General features: G+C 49.2%; 1 protein-coding gene across 9 annotated transcripts; it reads left to right on the top strand.

Annotated features, from left to right (window-relative positions):
- The first annotated feature begins 7,903 nt into the window (after positions 1–7,903).
- On the top strand, positions 7,904–20,024 carry LOC135974435 (zinc finger protein 664-like). 9 transcript variants are annotated; one of them, XM_065562482.1, is made up of 6 exons: positions 7,904–8,190; positions 8,641–8,846; positions 12,944–13,030; positions 13,568–13,784; positions 17,046–17,266; positions 17,556–20,024. In XM_065562482.1, the coding sequence occupies exon 6, from the start codon at positions 17,567–17,569 to the stop codon at positions 18,941–18,943; it is 1,377 nt and encodes a 458-aa protein (XP_065418554.1). In that variant the 5' UTR covers positions 7,904–8,190; positions 8,641–8,846; positions 12,944–13,030; positions 13,568–13,784; positions 17,046–17,266; positions 17,556–17,566; the 3' UTR covers positions 18,944–20,024. The 9 variants fall into 9 exon arrangements, with proteins under 9 accessions (XP_065418554.1, XP_065418555.1, XP_065418552.1 ...); XM_065562484.1 differs by having other exon boundaries at positions 7,905–8,190; positions 17,046–17,146; XM_065562483.1 differs by lacking the exon at positions 8,641–8,846 and having other exon boundaries at positions 17,046–17,146; positions 17,559–20,024.
- The last annotated feature ends 516 nt before the right edge of the window (positions 20,025–20,540 follow it).

The following is a 20,540-nucleotide window of genomic DNA, read 5'->3' as shown; positions in this document are numbered from 1 at the left end:
TATAGCAGGGGTTCTCAACCTTTTTCTTTCTGAGGCCCCCTGAACATGCTTCAAAACTGCATGGCCCCCCTGTGCCACAACAACTGTTTTTCTGCATATAAAAGCCAGGGCCAGTATTAGGGGGTAGCAAGCAGGGAAGTTCCACGTGGCTCCATGCTACAGGGGGCCCTGCAAAGCTAAGCTGCTTAGGCTTCACCTTCAGCCCCGGATGACGGGGCTTGGGGCGGCAGCGCTTCAGCTTTCTGCCCTGGGCCTCAGTGAGTCTAACAGTGGCCCTGCTTGGCGGACCCTCTGAAACCTGATTGCGGCCCCCTAGGGGCCCTTGGACCCCTGGTTGAGAACTGCTGCTCTATAGGACCCCTATATCAATCCTGGTTGTGGGCTGGGGAGGGGAGCTGGCTGGGTGGGTGTTTGGGGGGGGGGGGATGGCAGAGGGTGGGTTTGTAATTGCATGTGCAACTCTGTAGGAGGTCCTTACGTTGGAGGACGATCCCCTAAGGTGTGTCCCCCCTAGAGGCAGAGGAGGTTGTTGTTCAAAAAGGCAATGGATAAACTGTGAAGTTCTGCTGCCCTGCAGTTTGCCAGGATGGTGCCCCCACACCTGGAGCAGAAGTGGAAAGGAACCACCACTTATATGGGTAGCCCTGAGAAAGCTGCATTGCTTCACAACGTGCATGCAAAAATAGAATCCTCTCTTTGCCTTAAAATCTCTTGTATAGCAATTGCAGATCAGCACAAAGTGTGCTGCAAAATACACTTTTTGCAGTAATTGCTCTGTGCCCCAAGGGGTTAACCATGCTGAGGGTATGAGTCGAAATAGCCACAAATGCCTTAAAATCTCTATGCATTTTTAAATCACTCTGTAGCCTAATTTGGGCAATTTACCTAATACTATGTAACGGTAGCGAGAAGCTCAAGGCATTGGTCCAACTGGGAGCTAAAGTACTTTTTTCTGTTGCCTTTTCTCGTTCTATATCTGCCACTACAATAAACATGCCTGCCATGCAATGAGATTTTTGTTTTGTTTTGTTTTGTTTTTAACCACAGGTTAAAACATCTTGAGTACAGGGCGGGCTCCAAGAGGGAGAAGGAACATTAAGCAGCCTGGGAAGAGGGGTGGACGGATGGCACATTTAACTGATGATAGTGGAATTTGATATTTCAGAGCAATAAATGCTTTGGTGCTTAAATTTTCTGGTGAGGATGCAGTTTTGAGTAGTGTGGTGTAGGCCTTGCCAGAGCCCGAGGCATAACTAGCAGTGTGAACGAAAGGCTGTGAACCAGAGTAGACCTGACCTTGGCAGAATAGTAACACACCCCAACCCCCTTCCCCAGTCCAGAGCCCCTTCCCACACTCTGAACTCCTAATTTCTGGCCCCACCCCAGAGCCCTCACCCCCTCCCACACCCCAACCCCCAATTTAATGAGCATTCATGGCCTGCCATACAATTTCCATACCCAGGTGTGGCCCTTGAGCCAAAAAGTTTGCCACCCCCCATCCCAGAGGCACAGGGAATGGTTGCTATAACTAGTTGGTGATTCCAGGTGTGCGAACTCTCCTGAGTAGCAATTGCAGAGGGGCAGACGTGGCTGCACACCAGCATTTAAATGACATCCAGTCAAGATGAACCAAGAGCAGTACATAAACAGACAGACTGATCCAAGTGTACAGCAATGCACTGTGAAATAGCAGTGGCAGGCCTGCTAGAAGCAGAATACAGGGAAACCCCTCTATAACGCGCCCTGCGATAACATGAATTCCAATATAACGCGATCATAAGGTGGCTCCCACCGCCCCAAGCGCGCAAAAAAAAAAAAAAAGCAGCCAGAGCGCCACTGAAGTACAAAACCAAAAAAAGCGGCCGGAGCGCCGCCAAAGCACAAAATAAACAAACAAAAAAAAACCTGCCGCAGCGCCACCAAAGAAAAACAAAAAAACCTAAAAAAGGAACATGCCTTCCCCACTGCCTCTTCCTCCCTACCCCTGCTTCTCCTTTTGGTGGGAAGAGCCATTCTCCTCCCCAGCTGCTTTTCACTCTTCCTCTGCCCCTTGCACCTCTCTCCTGCTCTCTGCCCAAGAGAAATTGACCGGCTTGAAACTGACCAGCTTTAAATGGTAACATTTTCGTAACCCCGCTATACCGCGACCCCGCATTTTATCGCGATCGAATTTTTTGGACCCCAATCATCGCGTTATAGCGGGGTTTCACTGTAGTTCATTTGAAATGGAGATGTGTCCACACAAACCTTATTCCAGGATAATTCATTCCACAATACAGTTAGTCTGCTTCCAAAGTCTCTATATAAATCCATGGTATGCCCACTTCTTAACTACTGCATGGAGATGTGGTCGCCCCATCTCAAAAAAGATATATTGGATTTGGAAAAGGGCAACAAAAATGATGAGGGGTATGGAACGGCTGCCGTATGAGGAGAGATTAATAAGACTGGGACTTTTCAGCTTGGAAAAGAGACGACTAAGGGGGGAAATGATAGAGGTCTATAAAATCATGACTGGTGTGGAGAAAGTAAATAAGGAAGTGTTATTTACTCATAACACAAGAACTAGGAGTCACCAAATGAAATTAATAGGCAGCAGGTTTAAAACAAACAAAAGGAAGTATTTCTTCACACAATGCACAGTCAACCTGTGGAACTCTTTGCCAAAGGGTGTTGTGAAGGCCAAGACTATAACAGGGTTCAAAAAAGAACTAGATAAGTTCATGGAGGATAGGTCTATTAGCCAGGATGGGCAGGGATGGTGTCCCTAGCCTCTGTTTGCCAGAAGCTGGGAATGGGCAACGGGATGGATCATTTGATGATTACCTGTTCTGTTCATTCCCTCTGGGGCACCTGGCATTGGCCACTGTTGGAAGACTGGATACTGGGCTAGATGGACTATTGGTCTGACCCAGTATGGCTGTTCTTATGCTTAATGTGGAATGAAATGCCACATATTTGGAAAAAAATAATTTTGTATGTAGACACAAAAAAATTTAGATAAAAAAAATCAGAAAAAAACTTTCATGACAGTGGTCTCTGGGGCTTAGGGAGAGGTAACGGAAGGCAATATTGCAGTGGTTCTTTCTGTGGTTTTGCAAATACCAGAGGAAGGTTCAGCCTGCGTTTGCCATGCCCTGAACAATAGTGCAGAGCTGTGTGGGCTCCATGCTTCTGTCGAAGATGATGGATAGTGTGAAGTCCCTCACAGGTTCGTGGGATTTTTATAAAAGGCGTGAAAATTATGGGATATGGGTGACATTTATGGAATGGAGAAAGCTATATGATGGGAATTTGACCCCTTGCTGCCTGTTACCCTTGCATGACTCAATTCTGTCCCATCAGGCTTTGCCATAATTTCCCAGTAGACAATGTGCCAGACAGCACACCGGGATACTTATCCCTGATACGCCATGTGCAGGGCTGGCTCCAACGTTTTTACCGCCCCAAGCGGCAGAAAAAAAAAAAGCCAAGATCGGTGGCACTTCAGCCGCAGCTCTACTGCCGCCGCTTCATTCTTCGGCAGCAATTCCGCGGGTGGTCCTTCCCTCCCAGAGGGACTAAGGGTCCCACCGCCAAATTCCCGCCGAAGAGCTGGACGTGCTGCCCCTTTCCATTGGCCACTCCAAGCACCTGCTTGCTGCGCTGGTGCCTGGAGCCAGACCTGGCCATGTGCACCAAGACAAGCACTCCTGCTGAGCATGTGCAGTGCTGACCCAAGCAGCCAAGTATGCACATGCACGAGCGGCATACAGGAACTCCTCACTTACCGTCCTCCCGCTTAACATTGTTTCGAAGTTACGTCGCTGCTCCATTAGGGAACATACTCATTTAAAGTTGTGCAATGCTCCCTTATAATGTTGTTTGGCTGACTTTACAAGGTAACATTCCTCTTCTCCGCCTCCTCCCCCTCCCTTCCTCCCTCCCTCCCAGCGCTTCCCCTGCCACCAAATAGCTGTTTGGCAGCGCTTAGGCCTTTCTGGGAGGCAGGGAGCGAGCGGGGAAGCTGCCCCCTCCCCCGGCAGGGAAAAAGCGCCGCTTTGAAGGGGAAAGCGCCGCTTCTCTCCAGCCGCTGGCTGCGCAGCTGCCCCTGCTCTTCCTGAGTCCTCCGGCCCATGCTCGCAGGGCCGCATTCCGAAAGGGCCTTTAGAGCTGCAGGCCATGGCCCTGGGGCCCCCTTAGCCCAGGGCCCTGCAGCCCCAAAATCCCCTGTGTTTCGGGTGGCCCTGCCTGCGGGGGGAGGCAGCTCCGAGAATCGCGGCTCCCAGAATTGCGGCCATGGGGGCAGTGCCGCGCTGCGCAGAGCCACCTGCACACCCCCTGCAGCAAACAGGAGCTGCCCCGGTAAGTGCTCTGCACCTCCTGCCTGCCCCAGCCCTGAGCCTCTTCCTGCACCCTCACCCTGAGCGCCCTCCCACAGCCTAACTCCCTCTCAGACCCACACCCCCAGCCCTGAGCCCCAGGGGTAAGCCAGTGGCACCTTCCCACCACAGTACAGTACAGTACTGTACAGTATATAATGCCTTTTGTCTGCCCCCCCAAAATTTCCTTGGAACCTAACCCCCCGCATTTACATTAAATCTTATGGGGAAATTGGATTCATTAAACATTGTTTCACTTAAAGTTGCATTTTTCAGGAACAGAACTACAACATTAAGTGAGGAGTTACTGTACTAACTGCAGCAGCTTTATGCTGGTGTAAATTGCATCAGCAAAACTTGGAGAGTAGACATGGCCTTAGGTGCTGAACTGTATCAGGCAGGTGGGGCTTAGCGTAGGCGACATGTTGGGGGGGGCAATGCAGGGCCAAGTGCCCCCCCAGGTTTCTGCTCGGCCTGCCAGGGGTGGGGTGGGGAGAGAGGGGCTCTGTCCTTCTCCTGCTGTGCCTGCCTCCTGGCATGTTCGGCCCCTCTCCCTGGCAGACGGGCCCGGGCAGAGAGCAGAAGGGGTAGGATGGAGCCACTTCTCATGCAGGCTAAGGATGGGAGGCTGCTCTGGGTCACTGCTCTGTGTAGTGTGAAGGCTGCCTGTGAGAACCCAGCTGAGGAGGCTGGGGGCCTGCCCCCTCTGCTCCCCCCAGGCCCAGCAGCCAGGGACAGGGGCCAAGCAAGCCTAAGCTTCCCATCCCCTCAGCATGTTTCCGGCTCGCTTGGCCCCTGTCCCAGGTAGCCGGGCCCAGGTGGGGAGCAGAGGGGGTGGGCCACTGCTGCCTCCCCAGCTAGGCTCCTGGAGCAGCCACCCTCAGCCCGCCTGGGCCCGGGGCCAGCTGCCAGGGAGAACAGCCAAGCGAGCTGGAAATGTGCTGGGGGCAAGCACAGCAGGAGAAAGACAGAGTCCCCCTCCCCCACAGGTTACTCTGATGGGGTGGGGAGAGCATGGCAGTCCCCAGGCTGGGTGCAGGGCAGGGCGTCACTGGGGAAGGTGCCGGGAGCTGGTTCCCTGGTCTCTGCTCAGCAGGAGGTAGGGGCATTGCCTGTGCCCTGCCCCTCCCTTGTCGAGGTGTCCGGGAGCTGCAGGGAAACACTGGTGCTGTCAGTCTCCCTGAGCCAGGGCTGGCCCCAGCTGGGCCCAGAGTCACATGCTCCCTGATCTTGTGGCTGCCCAGGTCTATGGAGGTGGGGCTGGAAGTTCCTCCCGGAGGCGATGCATGGGGTGGTCATGTGTCCCCCCTTTACATTGTGCCCCCTCAGTATCAGGAGGCATGAGTTATCTATGGGGCTTAGGCATGGATGGCAGGTATCATAGGCAGTAGGCTGTGCCTTCCCAAACAGCCTAGCATGCCCCTGCCCACGCTCAGCCCCTAGGCAGGGCTGGCTATAGGCACCAGCATTCCAAGTATGTGCTTGGGGCGGCACTTCTCAAGGGGCGGCATTCAGGCTTTTGCTTCAGCGGCGGCGGTACTCCGGCTTTTTTTTTTTTTTCCTTCGGCGGCGGCACTCAGGGCTGGCTCCAGCATTTTTGCCGCCCCAAGCAGCAAAAAAAAAAAAGCCACGATTGCGATCGGCGGCACTTTGGCGGCAGCTCTACCGCCACCGCTTCATTCTTCAGCGGCAATTTGGTGGCCGGTCCTTCCCTCCGAGAGGGAGTGAGGGACCTGCCGCCGAACTGCCGCCGAAGAGCCAGACATGCTGCCCCTCTCCGTTGGCCGCCCCAAGCACTTGCTTGTTGCTGCACTGGTGCCTGGAGCGGGCCCTGGTGGCACTCTGGCTTTTTTTTTTTTTTTTTTTTGCTTGGGGCAGCAAAAAACCTGGAGCCGGCCCTGCGCCCAGGCCAGGTTCCGCTGCGGTCCAGCGCTCAGCCTTGGCTGGCCTACCTCCGGCAGGGAGTCAGGATGGCTGGGGCTGGGGCTGCGCCGCCCGGCGCACCGGAGCTGGCTGCGTTGCCTAGAGCACTGGGGCTGGGGCCGGGGTCCGCGCTCCGCTGGGGATGTACTATCAGCTCCTGCGGGGGAGAGGGGGCAGATAGGGAGGGGAGGGGCCTTGGGCAGGAGGGGCGGGGGCGGGGCCGGGGACTAGCCTCCCCCAACCGCAGGATGACAGGCCGCCCATGTGCTTAGGACAGACCCTTCTCATCAGGATTTCCCATTGGCAAACTTAGGCTTCTCCCCACTTAGCTCACTGGCTTTTGAGGACTGAATTCTAAGGCTCCTCTCTCTCCTCAGTCATTGTACAGACTAGGTCCTAGGCACTTGAGTCAGGCTTTGTGGGTCTCACCACTGTTCTGTGACTTTCTAGGCATCAAAAAATTTGGTATTGCAACACTCAGCATCACAACTTTTAAGTCCCTTGGTGAATCTAGCCCTTAGGTCTTTTCCTCACTGCTAAGAAAGGTAATTGTTTTGTTTTGTTTTGTATAGAACTACAAATTCTGTGTTGAAAACTTGTTCACTATATGTAACAGAGACAATGTGGGGAAGTCTGCACAAGGAACAATGGTCGATTTTCTGCCTGGACAGCTTGTCTTTCGAAGGCGTTCATATTTCAAATACTGTTTACAATGCTTTGCACCATTTTTGGAGTTTTGTGTGCATTACATGTTTGTTTGCTATAGAAACTGTATGGCCTAATCTACAATCGAAAGAGACTAATCAAGAAATAACTATGCCTTCCCTCAGGGGTTTACATACAACAGCCCTGAGGATTCATGCTCTAGAATGCTTTTCCAACCCCCCCCCCCAACCTTTCTTTATTTGTGTCCAAATTAAAAATAGAGAGTTCACATTGGTAGCAAAATGTGACAAGAGGGGCCGCCCTTCACAATTTGATACCCATGGACCAGAAGGTGGGGAACGGCAAAGGTAGCAAATTATGGCATGTATAACTCTCCCCATTAGTCACAATTTGCTACTCCTGGGCTAGGAGATGGGATGGTGGAGTAGCAAATTTCGACAGGAATATCCGTCTCAATTTGCTTCCCCTGCACTACACGATGGGACAGAAGACAGTGGCAGCAAGGGCGCAGCAAGAGAAAATAGCTAGTTGTCAGTAACTGCTAGAAGTAACACACTGGGTCAGAAGGGGGCAGTTTGTAAGTTACCCCATGGCTCCTCTGCAACCAGGATGAGTGGGGAGAACACGGAGGAGCTTCTCCATGGTTGTGCCAGGGCCCCTCCTAGGGTGTTTGTGACACTCGGTGAATGCGACTCTGGATGGGGAGGAAAAAAAGCCCTCCTCGGCTTGGATGGAAGAAAAGAAATGCAGATCCCTGGCTGTGAGGGGGGTACACCCAGCAGGGTCGGGGTGGGGGTGGGGCGCCGGAGGTGTTGGGGGAGGAGCTGGGAGTCAGGACGCCTGGGTTCTTCTAGCCAAAGGCGAGCTCCAGCTTGGGAAAGTGCCGGGTCCCACAGAGAGTGGTGTTGCAGGCGGGGCTGGTGTTGAGGGACACGGGAAGGGGCTGTATCAGCTGACAGCTGGCTGGTGGTGCTGGGAGGAAGGAAGTGGGAGATGGGAAAAGCGGAGTCAGAGATCTTGTGCGGCAGCTGCTGTCCCTGGATTTGAGTGGTCAGCAATCAGGGCTCTTGGAAGCCGGGACTGAGCAGCTGCTGCTCCCACACGGGGTCTGGGCCCGGGAGAGACCTGCATTACAGCCCCCTCTGTGCCCAGCAGAGATGGGGACTTTCTCCAGTGGCTGGAACTAGTCCCCCTGCGGGCAGCCCCGGGCTCTGCCGACACCCTGAGCTGGAGACTGCAGGTGATGGGGACAGGGCTGGGGATGGGCTGGAAAGTGACTCTCTGTACAAAGGATCCCCGGGGAGCCTCAGACCTTGCAGCCCCCGGGAACCTGCTCCCTGGTTGTGAATGCACCCAGGGGAGGAATATGATCTGCCTTAACAGCAAGGGAGCCAATTTCCTCCACTCCTCTCAGAATCTGCTTGTTGTTGCTGCCAGCTCTTGTGATTTTATTGAGAGTCTTTGGGTAATTGGTGCTTTTTCTTAAAGCCATTGATTTGGTGAGCATCTCAGCTTTCACCCCAAAAAAAGTTTCTAGCCCTCAGGTTTGAAAACATGACCTGAGTGTAACCTTACGGGTCAGAAGCCAGAAAGCAAAACACATTTATTATTAAACACCCCTCCCCCATGTTTATAAGCCTATCTCATTATTTGTTATTATTTATTTTATTATTATTTTTGTCCCAACTAGTGATTTTTCAAAGTTTGAGGTTGGCAGTGTTGTCTGCTACAGGAACTAAACCGGAGAGGAGATGGCAGAGGGGTTCCAGGGAAACCATACGTATTTGATGGAGAAAGCAAGCAGAATTTGTGTTTTTTAGGAAAGAAAGAGTTGTGAGGATAACTACATTAAAGATTGTGAAGTGCAACTCGGCCTCCACTCTAGACCCCAGATAAGTACAAAAGGCCACACACTCTGATAAATAACCATTTGAAAACTACAAGGAGTCCGGTGGCACCTTAAAGACTAACAGATTTATTTGGGCATAAGTTTTTGTGGGTAAAAAACCTCACTTCTTCAGATGCATGGAGTGAAAATTACAGAATGAAATGAATAGGCAGCAGGGTTAAAACAAACAAAAGTCAGTCTGTGGAACTCTTTGCCAGCGGATATTATGAAGGCCAGGACTATAACAGGGTTCAAAAAAGAACTAGATAAGTTCATGGAGGATAGGTCATCAATGGTTTATCAGCCAGGATGGGCAGGGATGGTGTCCCTAGCCTCTGTTTGCCAGAAGCTGGGAATGGGCGACAGGGGATGGATCATTTGATGATTACCTGTTCTGTTCATTCCCTCTGGGGCACCTGGCATTGGCCATTGTTGGAAGACAGGATACTGGGCTAGATGGATTGTTGGTCTGACCCAGTATGGCTGTTCTTATGTTCTTATTTCTGGCGGCTGTGAGCACCCCAGGATCTCACATTGCCTGGAAACTAACTTGTAAATTTCCCCCTATTCAACATGACCTTCAGTTCCCATTCCTGTTATGAAAGCTGAAGCCAAGCTACCCCAAGGAGAGGTGGTGGCATTTCTATGCATAAGGATGGGTAGCAGAAAGAAAATTGAAGAGCTATAGGATGCTGAGGGGGCATATAAAGATGTCAGGCAGGAAGAGGCTGAGAGAGGCCTGGGGAAGTAGGGGATACAGAAGGGACACTGACAGAATAAAGGGAATCATTGTGCAGGAGGATAAGGCAGGGAAACATGAATGTGTGGGGGAGGGGCAGGGGACGATGAGGTGGCCACAGAAATCAGGTTGGCAGAAAGGGAAAATGAAGGGTAGGATACTGTGAAGGGAAATGAGGGGAGAGGAGACTGAGTGTGGAAGGAGACCAGATGGGGAAGGTAGAGAGATAGGGTAGTGATAAGTGAAGAAAGTGGGGAGGGATACGATGGCAGCTCCCCCACCCCAGGGGATAGAAGCTAAGGCAGTGGTCCCCATACTTTTCACAGTTGCACCCCCCCCTTGCCCCTGTCTGTAACCCCGCCCCCCCTCCCCTGGGGAGCTGGGACATGTCTGGGGGTGGGGTGCACAGACAGGGGTAAGAACACAGAGGCTGAGGCCACAGCTGTGAGCAGGTCTGGGGCTGGGAACAGAGCCAGGACCGGGGGCCGAGGCTGGGGGTGGAACTGGGGCTGGGACTGGGGCCGGGGCTGGGAGCAGAGCCAAGGCTGGGGTGGGATTGGGGCCAGGAGGAGCGGAAACCTTAGCTGGGCCACCGGAGCAGAGCTGGTGGTGGAGTGGGGCTGGGTGGCGCTCCTGCCCCACCCCCTGTGTGGGCTGGCTCAGGCCCTGCTGCATCCCCCTGAATATTCCTCCATGCTCCCCTCGACGGGCGCGCCCCACAGTTTGGGGACCTGTGAGCTGAGGGATGTCCCCTGCAAACAACCATTGGGAAATTTAGAACCTGACATGCTCAAACATGCTTTGCGGGTGGGCAGCTTCCCTCCAAAGTCTCAAAAACTAGAAGGCAAATTGCCACTTCCTCCCCCGGCCTCTCCTCCAAATGATTATGGTTTAAGCCAAATTCGTGATTTTGAGGACTGACTCCTGAATGCTGAATATCCGGGGTGGGCAACATTAAAAAAGGTCTTGGCCTCATCCCTCCTGGGCCACACGTCCAGGTCACATTCTGGTCTCAGTTAAATTCTGGTGTCAGTCCAGATTCATGGCAAGGAAGGACAGAGGCTGACTCCAGATCTGGAGGAGATGAGATCTGTGTCTGTCCTGAGGTGGGGAAGAGGAAGGAGGCTATTTCATTTGCTTTTGCCACTGGAGGGCTCTGGTTATTATACAGGGAGGAGAGATGCAGGTTTCTTGGGGTCTTTATTTCCTGGGTCAGATACTGAGATGCTGCTGCTGGCTCCTGCTCCATTCCTGGTCATCCAGGAGCCCGGGCTGAGCCACTGCTGCTCCCCAGCGGGATCTGTGCAGGGAGGGACCTGCATTAACCCCCCCTTTGTGCCTAGCCGTGGGGACTTTCTGCGGTGGCTGGAACACCGGCCCCTGAGCCAGAGCCTGGAGGTGAGGGGAGAGACCCGGGGGAAAGGGCTGGGGCCAGGCAGGAAAGTGGCTCTGCACCTTGGCCCATCTCTGCTCCCCATGGGTCTGCCCTGGCTTAGCTGCTGTAAGGAAGCAGCAGAAGGGCTTGCCCCATTGCACAGGGCTGCAGGCCCCTATGCAGGATTAGGGGCCTCAGGGTGACTAGTGGGGGCGTCCCCAGGGAGGACTGGCTGAAATCACCCCAGCACCACAAGAGAGGCAGCCAGCAGCACGACCCAGAACATTCCCCCGCCCACACACACATTCTGCCCAGAGGGAGAGCATCTGGGGGGACGCACCAGGAGAACACATGTGGGGCAAGGGGGCAGTCTGTGATAGCAGGAGCCAAAGGAGGAAGGGTAGCGTGTCCCCCCAGGAGCGCGGGGACCAGGCAAAGGCAGGAACTGGCTTTTCCTCTCCCTGCTCCTCACCTTCTCCCCAGGAAAGTCAATCTGTCCCGGGGTGCTGCAGGGAATGGAGCCGGGCAGGGCTGTGAGTCGGGAACGTCCCGTTCCCCCCCACCCCTTTCCCCCCTTCCCGATTGCTTCTGCTGCCACTTCCAGTCTCTCTGTCCTCCTCCTTTCCCCTCTATTCTCCCCTTCTGGCTGGGAGACCTATTGTCCCATTCCTGGGGGTGTTTCCTTTCCCATAGCTGGATTGGTTTCTGCTCTTGGTATTGGTAACAAATGCCATTTGGATCTAGTGAGACTGGATAGCAAGTGTGAAAAATTGGGATGGCGGAGGAGGAAAATTGGGATGGCGGAGGTGGTGGGCTGGGGGTGGGGGGGTACAGTAGTCACCTATATAAGACAAAGCTCCAAGTATCGGGACTGTCCCTATAAAATCAAGACATCTGGCCACCTTATTTGGATCCAAACTTTCTGCCTCTAGTCTTTGGGAGGGTTCGGGGGACCAGTTTCTCTAGCTATGACACAGACATGGCATTGTAAGGGTTACGGTACCCAACATGCGCTATGCTTAATCTCACGGCTGGGATTCTGATGGAAGGGAAGGATTTTTTTTTAAAGTGGAATGAATATAAATTAACAATCCCTAGGGTCAATCTGCTATAACAACGCCCTCCTCATGTAGTTAGTCCATGCAGTTAGCCTCTGGGGGGTGTTCTCAGCATTGGGAGCAATGACTAAAACTAATTGGGGGGTTTTGTGGGAGAGAGGGGGTTCAGAGCCGGCACTCTGGGTATGTTGAGTGACTGGAGCTGGGGAAGCTGGGGGCAATGTCTGAATTTTAATATTTTGTGTACATCTATAGAAATGGTTCTCAACCTTTCCAGGCTACTGTACCCCTTTCAGGAGTCTGATTTGTGTATCCCCAAGTTTCACCTCACTTAAAAACGACTTGCTTACAAAATCAGATGTAAAAATATGGAAGTGTCACACAGCACACAGTTACTGAAAAGTTGCTTCCTTTCTCATTTTTACCATATAATTATAAAATAAATCAATTTGGAATATAAATATTGTATTTACTTTTCCATGTATAGTACATAGAGCAGTATAAACAAGTCACTGTCTGTATGACATTTTAATTTGTACTGACTTTACTAGGGCTTATTATATAGTCTGTTGTGAAACTAGGCAAATATCTAGATAAGTTGATGTACCCCCTGGAAGTCCTCTGCGTACCCCCAGGGGTATGTGTACCCCTGGTTGAGAACCACTGCCCTATAGTGTGGGAGATATTTGCAGCTGGGGGTTGGGCCTCTGGCGACAAGGTGGGTTCTGTTTTTATTTGTTTCCCTTTTCACACCTGCCTTGCTGAGGTTGGACTGCAATGGAGACAAAGTCTAAGGGCCACATCCTGCTCTGGGTGTGAATCCCAGGGACGCTGCATGGGCAGCTGCAACACAGGGAATCTGCCAGCTGTGAGAGTGTTTGTAGTCATTTGTAAATATATATATAAAATCTCCCCCCTCCCTGATTCTTCCAGGAGGGGCTGCAAGAGCATCTGTGCTGTGCGAGAAACGAGCAAAGAGAAGCCAAAGATGACAAGGAGAGGCAAAGAGCGGAATGGCTGGTGGGTGCTCAGAGTCATTCTCCCCACCCCGGCACCGAGGTTTGCCTGGGATTAGAGTGCCTGGAGTGATGTGGCAACCACAAGAACCCTCCTGCTGGCCTCAGGCAGGAAACCATCCCCACTGGAATCCAGGGAGGAGGGTGGGGTCAAGCACGTGGAGGGTACCATGATGCTCTTGGGGAACATTTGCCAGTGTATGGGACTTGTCTGTGAACTGGCCCAGAGAGACCCTGCCCAGAGGCTGCTCAGATATTATAGTGGCTGGGATTTCTCTGGAGTGCCTAGGGAAGATGGGGAGAGAGGAGAGAAAATGTGGGCTGAATGGATGGAGATTTTTGGCTCAGTGCAAGTTGTTGAGGTTTTTGTGCTGTTGCCATTTGTCCCTGTCCTGGGCCCTCCATCCTTCCTGTTCTAAGTGAACTTCCCATCATGCACCACTAGGGACCCTGGGTTCTAGCCAATATCTCCCCGATCTGCTGGGAGGCACATGTAGGATATTCCCCTGGTTACCTTGCCACCCTCTCCCTGTAATTGCAGAAACATACAGAAGCCAAGAAGCAGAAAATTATCCGGGAGTGGAAGAAGCTATGTGGGTTTCTGCAGGAGCAGCTTACTGCTGTCCTAGCTGGAAGAGCTAGACAGAGCAATTGTCAAGAGAGGGGATGAGAGGATCTCTGAACTGTGCCTGGAGATTTCCCTGCTCAGTGAAATGGGAGGAGAGAATGGATAGGAGCCGCTGAGCCAATCTGTACAGGTGAGACTGTGCCACTGTAATGATAATACACAGTATTTCTTTTCCGAAACTTTTTATTAAGGCAAAGATACAATAAAATAATAACTTCCTATATCATACATGACTTATTCAGCATCATGTTAATATTCAAAGAACCTGGCTAAAGATTCTGACTAGTCAACTGGCAAGCCTTCCTCCTCTGAGTACGCTACAAAGGATGACCACATTTCTAAACACCTATCCTCTTTTTGGCACTTCTCTTGTGTACGTACTTGGTGTGAAAGCTGTTCCATTACAAGAAGAGTCCATATTTTACAATACCACAATTCCATAGGACGAGAAGTCACATTTTTCCAATAATAAGCAACACTTAGCCTTGCTGCTAACCATAAAAAAAAAGAAATTCATTTGTCATTCTTTTTAAAATGTACATCCTTTACTGGACTGTAAGGAAGCAGGTCAGGAGATCTCTGGGAAGCTGTCATTTTGTTATAAGATGAATTTCTTTAAAAATTGCCTCCCCAAAATGTCTAGTTCCTGGACACAACCACCATATGTGCAAGTATGTTCCCTTTTCCCCACCACAGTGCATCCCTAGCAGTAAAAATATGATATATCTTAACTTGAGTCAAACGCCATCTATACAGTAATTTATAAAAATCTTTGTGAGCTACACAAATTGAAGATGTATATGTATATTCCCTTTCCCACTCAATTAATATCAATATCTTTGCCCATATCCCTCTCCCATCTTTTTATCTGAGTTGTTTTCCTATCAACATCTTTTTCATCTAAATTGTATATATCTTAGAAATTAAACCTTTTGTTCCAGGTTCCTCCTGGATTAACTCCTCAAATGTGGTCAAAGGTCTAGATAGAGACATCTTGTATCCAGATTTTTGTAAATATTGAAGATATGGGATCTTAATTATTATTAGCTATCTCTTGGTATGATTTCAAATAGGGACCCAGGAACAGCTGTCCAAACTAAGTAATCTCAGCTCTTACCCACAATTCGTAGTCACTTTGATATTTCCTAGTGATAAATTCGTGACTAGTAATAAAAGTAGCTAAGGGAGAGGGCCTCAGGTAAAGGAATTTTTAAAAAGTTGCCCAAAGCTGCTAAGTTGGCCTGGATGAATGGGTGATTTTTTATTTTTGGTGACCTACATTTCTTTGTAACCTAACAGTTACTATCAATAGCTATATTTGGGCTCTTGTCTTGTTCGAGTTTTACCCAGCGTATGAATGGTCTATTGCTAATGCAATTGATCATGTCTTTCAATTTTGATGCATAATAATAATAAGCCAAATTAGGGAAAGCTAGTCCACCCAACTGTGTAGGTTTATTCAGTACTTTAGAACTCCCCCTTTGATTTGTATGTTTTCATATGAATTTTAATAGTGCATCCTGCCATGTTTTTAAAGCATGTCACGGATACCAACTGGGATGTACTGAAACAAAAATAACAACGTTGAGAGGACATTCATCTTTTACAAGGCTACCCCACCTAGCCAAGAAATTTAATATTTGTTCAATTTCTCCGAATCTTTTATGTTGTTGTTTTTTCCCCACAGTGGAGGGTTGTTTGCCTTAAAAAAAGATTTTACAATATTTATTCCTATACAATATTTATTCCTAAATATTTTAAATATGTCTTTACCCATTTAAATTTATGTCACTGACAACAGTTTGTTTTGTTCCTTTCAGGAATATTAATTCCTAAAATTTCAGTTTTATCATAGTGTATTTTGAAGCCTGATACCTGCCCAAATTCCAAAGTCAATTCTGTTCTATCATTTTTAATGATGCTTCTGGATTCTGCAAATATAACAAGATATTATCAGAATACAAAGCTATTTTTGTGTTCTAATCCAGAAGACATTTTGATGCTCTTTACCAAGAGGCTGTTTCTTACATTTATGGCAAATGGCTTCATTGCCAGAGCAAACAGGGTGAATAAGGGACAATTCTGTCCCTTACCTCTAGACAAATTAAAAGTCGCGGATTGATGATCATTAGCCAAGGCAGATGCATGAGGATGAGTATACAGGGCCAATATTCCTGTAGAAAACTCATTTCCAAAACCAAACCTTACCAAAATATGTCTGATGTATTCCCCTACAGCCAGTTGAATGCTTTCTCACCATCCAAACAAAGCAGCATACAGGAAAAATTGCTAGAATTAACATTATAAATGAAGGCTAGATTTATATTAGACCTAATTTCTGATGTGCTGATTTTGGTTCATTGATTTCTGGTCTCACACTGCTGTTGTTTGCTGGGCATGATTTCAACACAGTCCTTGAGTTATATCAGTAGCCTTTTTTGTTTGGACTAATTCAGTCTTCCTGTCTCTCTTTTGCATCTTTTCCCATCAGTGTTTGTTATTATAGGTTACTGTGACATTTTATGAACTTTCACTCACTTTTCACGGTTAAGCTCACAATTAGGGTAAATTATCACAACAGGGAATGACATGTGCCAGCACATTGCACAGGAATAAACTTTTGCGTTGGACAGTGGCATGTCCCAGCTGCTTCAGAACCGTCCAAGAGTCACAGTAACAAGACCTGTGACTACATACACATTTTCAAATATCAATAACTAGGGCCCTACCAATTTCACGGCCGTGAAAAACGAGTCACACAGACTGTGAAATAAGCCCTTCCTTGTGAAATCCGATCTCTCCCTGCTGCTTGGAGCACTCCAGCCAGGAGGTCCTTGCTCCAGCTGGGCTGGGGAGGCACAGGACTTGTTCGTCCCCTACACAGCCGCTCTCGGGGGGAGCTCATACCAACCTCCACCTCCGGGAACCTCCTGCAGCTGCAGGAAGCTCCACTGTTTCTGCCTTCAGAGTTCAGCTGAGGGTGGCAATCCTGTGAACCCCCTACAACAAGTTTGCAATCCCCCTACAATCCCCTTTTGGGTCAGGGCCCCCACAGTTACAACACCATGAAATTTCAGATTTAAACATCTGAAAACGTGAAATTTACCAATTTGGTAGGGCCCTATCAATAATTTATTCAAATTAAGAGGAAGATACACCTTGTGAGAGTGGGTTTTGTTTACTATAAATTGTTAGAAAATTCAATCCCACTTATTTTGTTGAAATTTTTTAAAAATTAAACTTGCACTGATGAGGATTTTGTTTGTTTGTTTTTTTAAATCTTGGCCCTTTGAATAAGAAATTGGGAATAAGGAACCAACCTTAACCTGTGGAATATTCTTTGCATTCATAATTCACCCTCATCTCACTTGTTTACTTTCTCCTGGAACAGGATTTCTTCTTCCCAAACCTGACATGATCTCCAAGGTGGAACAAGGGGAAATGCAGGGGTCCCAGATCTCCAGGACTCCAAGGAGAGGGAGATCTTGAGAGGTACCTGTGCAGATGAGGAGTCCTTTAAACCGACTCAGAGACAATTCTTGAATGACAGAAACAGCTTGGATTCCCCAAAACGCCACTTTAGCTGCTCCACTTCTGGATTGTACCCAGCAGGTGTTGTATCCTCATTGCAGACGTCACTCATGTCTTCACACCCACCATCACTGACACCTGGCAGCACCTTCTTGCCACCCGAGATAGGATCTTCTCTGTTCTCTGGGAAAAAATTATGGAGATTCTGATTTTTTTTTGATCTCCCAACAGTTCATTTCATTTGTGTCTCCCCCCACACATCCACCACCCCATTTGCTCTGCCCCTTTCTGAGGTTTCCCTCCCTCCCTCCCTTTCCCCTCTCTCCTGGCACAGGGAATGACTCGCGTCTGGATTCTCTTTCTATCCCAGCAGGTGATGGGATGATGAGAAAGTACGAGGAGGAGAATCCCCAGCAAGAAGGTACTGAGCAAGTGGAACAACACTGGACATTACTGGGAAGATCTCAAGGGAACGTGTCCTTGAGTCCTGAACTGGAAGCAGCTTGTGAGAATGAGCACATGCCAGAGAGCCATCAGGATAACCCAGTGCAAGAAGTAGGTAAATCTGTTCATTATAGGGGAGATTGCAAGGACCTTGAGAGAACAACAGTCCAGCAGAGAATCTCCATGGGAGAGAGAAAAGCCACATGTACCAAGTGTGGGAAAAGCTTCAAACGGAGCTCAGACCTAACCAGACATGAGAGAATCCACACAGGAGAGAGACCCTATAGCTGTCCCAACTGTGGGAAAAGCTTCAACAATAGCTCAGCCCTTACTTTACATCTGAAAACCCACACAGGAGAGAGACCGTATAAGTGCCTCAACTGTGGGAAAAACTTCACTCGCAGCTCACGCCTCATTGAACATCAGAGAGTCCACACAGGAGAGAAACCCTATAAATGCCTCAACTGTGGGAAAAGTTTCAGTGTGAACTCAGCCCTCATTAGACATCAGAGAGTGCACACAGGAGAGAAGCCTTATAAATGCCCTGACTGTGAGAAAAGCTTCAATGTGAGTTCATCCCTTAAAACACATCAGAGAATCCATACGGGTGAGAGACCCTATAGATGCCCCGACTGTGGGAAAAGCTTCAAGGAGAGATCAAGCCTTATTAACCATGAGAGAATCCACACAGGAGAGAGACCCTTTAAATGCCCTGACTGTGGGAAAAGCTTCAACCAGATCTCAGCCCTTCTTCTACATCAGAGACTCCACACAGAAGAGAGACCCTATAAATGCCCCGATTGTGGGAAAAACTTCTGTGTGAGCTCAGCCCTCATTAGACATCGGAGAATTCACACAGGCGAGAAACCATATAAATGCCTTGAATGTGGGAAAAGCTTCAATGTGATTTCATCCCTTTGTACACATCGGAAAATTCACGCAGGAGAGAAACCATATAAATGCTCCGACTGTGGGAAAAGCTTCAATATTAGTTCGTCCCTTATCACACATCAAAGAATCCATACAGAAGAGAGACCCTATAAGTGCTCCAGCTGTGGGAAAAGCTTTAATATTAGCTCATCCCTGATTAAACATCAGAGAACACACACAGAAGAGAGACCCTATAAATGCACCAACTGTGGGAAAAGCTTCACTCGGAGTTCATACCTTATTAAACATCAGAGAATCCACATGGCAGAGGCTCCTATAAATGCCCCAGTCAGTAGCCATAGTAAAAATAAACCATTTCCTGATTTCCCTCCTACACCAGTAACATTTGGTTCCCAAATATCTGTCTGCCCCTCTCTGGGGTGAGGATACAGCAGCAGACAAACCTGAACTGATGAGTGACTCTGGTTCTGCCTGTCTAGAACACCCCAGGCAGAGCAGAATACCTGATCCACTCTGCCTCACTGCTGCAGGCCCGGCTGCTGAGGCGATGTGCCTCTCCGCCTTCTACCTGTTGGGCAAAGGAAGAGAAAAGAACTCCTCTGGAAATTCCCTCTCCCCTTCCCTGCCCTTTCATGGAGATTAGCAGAAGAAAACTTGGGCCCCATATTCATTCTAGAGACCTGTTTCCATCTCTCTTCTTCCACCAGCCCATGGGCTGGGCTCTCGCACTTAACTGGAGTTGTTCCCTGCAGTGGGGTGCCCCTGAGGGCTGGTAACTCCTTCTCTCCCCAGATCCCCCAGGGTGCTTGATTCTCAGGGGATCAGATGTTAACAGACCAGGAGGGATGGCTGATGGGCAGGTAATGGAGGAATTTAATGTTTGGGGCTGATGGAGATGGGAACCAGAAGCAGTCAGATGCAGGGTGTTGAGATATCCAGTGTGTGGGGATCATGGAATAACAAGGGTGGAAAGGGATGAGATTAGGAAGGTACTTCTCCTATACTTCAGCCCCTCTGCCCCTTTCTCTGTTCTCTTAGTATTAAGAAAGCATCACTGAGAGGGACACAAGAACTAGGGGTCACCAAATGAAATTAATAGGCAGTAGGTTTAAAACAAACAAAAGGAAGTATTTCTTCACACAAAGCACAGTCAGCCTGTGGAACTCTTTGCCAGCGGATGTCGTGAAGGCCAAAACTATAACAGGGTTCAAAAAAGAACTAGGTGAATTCATGGAGGACAGGTCCATCAATGGCTATTTGCCAGGATGCGCTGGGATGGTGTCCCTAGCCTCTGTTTGCCAGAAGCTGGGAATGGGCGACGGGATGGATCACTTGATGTTTACCTGTTCTGTTCATTCCCTCTGGGGCACCTGGCATTGGCCACTGTTGGAAGACAGGATACTAGGCTAGATGGACCTTTGGTCTGATCCATTATGGCCATTCTTATATGTGGGGTCCCATGCGGAGCGGATAAAGCACACGACCAATGTGGTTGCAAGCTGAATCGAATCCTGTTTATTACAAGCTTTCTTTTATAGTTTTTCTCAACATTACATAACACAATTAGGCTATAATCACACATCTACGGATTGGACAAGAAGGAGAATCATGTGTTTATCACATGTATAGCCCCACACCGATTGGTTCAACCGTTTCTTACATAAGGCCATGATTTATCACCTGGTTTACCTCATCTTATATAATCCCTAGACCACCAGGGGGCCTTACATAAGGCCATGATTTATTACCTTGTTTACTTGCAAGGCCATGAGCCGTTGCCTGGCAAGTGTCCCATCGTGACCCTTACCTCCTCATGGAACTTTCCATTAGGTTGGTGTAGGGATGATACATCCCCACACCTCCCCCCTTTTTCTTAAATAAGGCCTGTAGGAGGGTCCAACTAACATTAGGACAATTACTAGCCACCTGACTACTCTCTTCGAACCTATAAAACTGACGACAGGTGACATTCAACAACTGGGAAATATATGGAGAACTATTAAAAAACATAATATTACAT

This window comes from Chrysemys picta, chromosome 12 (genome assembly GCF_011386835.1).
Source record: "Chrysemys picta bellii isolate R12L10 chromosome 12, ASM1138683v2, whole genome shotgun sequence".
NCBI lineage: Eukaryota > Metazoa > Chordata > Testudines > Emydidae > Chrysemys > Chrysemys picta.
The sequence above is the reverse complement of the archived record's forward strand: the minus strand, read 5'-3'. Positions and strand labels throughout refer to the sequence as shown.